At 62.8% G+C, this 1,151-nt stretch overlaps 1 protein-coding gene across 1 annotated transcript in view; it reads left to right on the forward strand.

Annotated features, from left to right (window-relative positions):
• Positions 1-258: 258 nt before the first annotated feature.
• LOC107100962 (vegetative cell wall protein gp1-like) overlaps positions 259-1,151 on the forward strand; it is a 2,651-nt gene continuing 1,758 nt past the window's right edge. The window contains exons 1-2 of the mRNA XM_015399675.1: positions 259-543; positions 663-1,149. Coding sequence (XP_015255161.1) covers positions 259-543; positions 663-1,149 — 772 coding nt within the window. The remainder of the gene's footprint in view (positions 544-662; positions 1,150-1,151) is intronic.

Consider the following 1,151-nt stretch of genomic DNA (forward strand, 5'->3'; position numbering starts at 1 on the left):
TTCAAAGATCTTCTTCCCTCTATCACCACCCCCCACCCCCCCTCCGGAGATGTAATCCCTCCCCTACAATAACAATCAAGCTACTCACCACACAAGCGACAGAAGACATCCAGGCCGAGATCATACCTACTCCCCCTCCCTCCCCTTCCCCCGCTTACAGAGTGCAAACCCGTGAGGGGGTAAGCATTTGCCATAGGTGTTAATGTCCATGCCCCCTCCAGCCCAACAGGCCCCGAGTCACCCAGCACACCAGAGGCCATGGCAGCAGGGGCAGACAGCCAGGCGTACACTGGCCCAGACTCCAAGCAGCACTCCCCACAGAACCCCGAAACCCCACCGGGGCCCCTGCCCAAGGGCAATGCGCCCCAGGGATCCCAGACCCCAGGACCCACCCCAGACCCACCCTGCAGTAGGGCCAGGCAATGCCCAAAACCCCCCGGCGCCAGCACCAGCACCCCCACCCCGACACCGGCCCCCGAAGGACTCCCCCCCGACACCGGTCCCACAACACCAATCCGAAGAAGAAGAAAGCCACACAACACAGCAAAGCGCAAATCCCGAGCCCCACTCCAAGCTCCGACTTCTCCGCCCACACCCCCCCTCCCACACATAAAAAAAAAGAAAAAAAAGAAAAAATTGTAATAATCTCCCCCTCACTGAAGAAGAACGGCCGCAAACAAGCCAGTGCCCAACACCTACCGCCACACTGCGAGAACCCCTCCACCCAGATGCTTCTCCCCAGAAAAGTCAACATGCCTGCCCTCCCAGGAGACAGGCAAGCCCGCCGAACAGGAATCCCTCCGGCAGCGCACCGCCGGCATGCGGGGGCCCGAGCGGCCCCAACAGACAACATCAGAAGGCCGATATGGACGAACCGACGGCACCAACCAAGCCCCCAGGCGGATTCCCCCACCCAAAAACACAACGAAACCACTCCGCCCCCACCGACCACAGCAAACACAGCCGCAAGGCAAAGCAAAGGACAGAGCAGCCCCACCCGGCGCACGCCAGAGAGCCAGAGCAGCAAGGCCGCCCCAGCAGCCGGCACAAGCAGCAAAAAGAAAGCAGCAGACGCGCCCCCACCACCCCCGCCGCGCCCGGCGCGAAAGCCGCACGACCCACCCCGCTCCGGCCCCGCACCGCCCACAGGC

This window comes from Cyprinodon variegatus, unplaced genomic scaffold (genome assembly GCF_000732505.1).
Source record: "Cyprinodon variegatus isolate N-32 unplaced genomic scaffold, C_variegatus-1.0 Scaffold1037, whole genome shotgun sequence".
NCBI lineage: Eukaryota > Metazoa > Chordata > Actinopteri > Cyprinodontiformes > Cyprinodontidae > Cyprinodon > Cyprinodon variegatus.